The sequence below is a fragment of the Aplysia californica genome, unplaced genomic scaffold, assembly GCF_000002075.1.
Source record: "Aplysia californica isolate F4 #8 unplaced genomic scaffold, AplCal3.0 scaffold00690, whole genome shotgun sequence".
NCBI lineage: Eukaryota > Metazoa > Mollusca > Gastropoda > Aplysiida > Aplysiidae > Aplysia > Aplysia californica.
Genome location: NW_004797960.1, coordinates 3,902 through 5,111, shown reverse-complemented (window position 1 = coordinate 5,111; position 1,210 = coordinate 3,902). Strand labels below are relative to the sequence as shown.

The 1,210-nt window shown below is 53.3% G+C and overlaps 1 protein-coding gene across 1 annotated transcript in view; it reads left to right on the top strand.

The window, feature by feature from the left end:
* LOC101858738 (mitogen-activated protein kinase-binding protein 1) overlaps positions 1-395 on the top strand; it is a gene marked incomplete at its 3' end in the record, with an annotated part of 2,385 nt that extends 1,990 nt beyond the window's left edge. Inside the window, 1 exon segment of the mRNA XM_013088130.2 lies at positions 240-395. Within this exon segment, the coding sequence (XP_012943584.1) occupies positions 268-395 (128 nt within the window).
* Positions 396-1,210: the final 815 nt, after the last annotated feature.

The following is a 1,210-nucleotide window of genomic DNA, read 5'->3' as shown; positions in this document are numbered from 1 at the left end:
CTGTGGCCCACAGTTGTCCGTGTCACATGTTGTGTCTGTGGCCCACAGTTGTCCGTGTGACGTGTTGTGTCTGTGGTCCACAGTTGTCCGTGTGACGTGTTGTGTCTGTGGTCCACAGTTGTCCGTGACGTGTGTGAATGACGTCACTGTACTGGCCTCCTTGTCACATCCACCACTGGCTCCCCCTGGCACCGCCACACGGCCAGGGGGCGCTACTACAGCCTGCCGCCCACCCACAGCTCCCCGCCCATTGGCGCACACGTCGACATGAACCTTGACCTGGCCCTGGGGATCTCGTGCGTGAACCTGAGCAGCCTGGCCTTCGGCTGTGTGAGCGGCCTACTGGCCTACCCCGCCTCCGGCGTCCTAGTGGTCTACAGCCCCAAGCTCAACTGGTGAGACCGTTGGTAGATTTTGTACAGGTTTTACGGCGCTCGCAATACAATAAGATCATAGGAGCGTCAAAGGGTAGATGTCAACAGGGAAGTCCAAACGGGGAATCAGGCTTTCTTTGTTCACCCCTCTAGCCTCAACAGCACAAAGTCTGCTTCGACTATCAAGGCACCCTGGAAATAGCGGGTCACAAGAGAGTGACTAACATACAAAAGAAGTGGAGGAAAATGACGATAGTAAGGATGAGGAAAGAAAAAGCAGCAGTTCCCCCTATGTTGTTCCGGCTCAGTATGAGCATGACATTGATAAATCAGCCCATTTACAATTCTACCGTGCATAAGAACATGTTAATAGCCCCCCTTTGGGAATGGCCTAAAGACACTTCAGTCAGAAGCACTGTCCTGGGGGGTTTACTGGTGAGATAGTCCAGTGTGGAGGTGTGTCAATGTGTCAGTGTGGAAGTGTGTCAGTGTGTCAGTGTGGAAGTGTGTCAGTGTGTCAGTCGGTGTGTCAGTCAGTGTGGCAGTGTGGCAGTGTAGCAGTCAGTGTGTCTGTGTGTCAGTGTGTCTGTGTGTCTGTCAGTGTGTCAGTGTATCCGTGTATCAGTGTCAGTCAGTGTGTCAGTGTGTCAATGTGTCAGTGTAAACGTGTGGAAGTGTGTCAGTCAGTGTGTCAGTGCGTCAGTGTGGAAGTGTGTCAGTCAGTGTGTCAGTGTGAAAGTGTGGAAGTGTGTCAGTCAGTGTGTCAGTGTGTCAGTCAGTGTGTGAGTGTGCCAGTGTGTCACCCCACCCCTCCCTCACCCCCTCCCTCTCCCTCA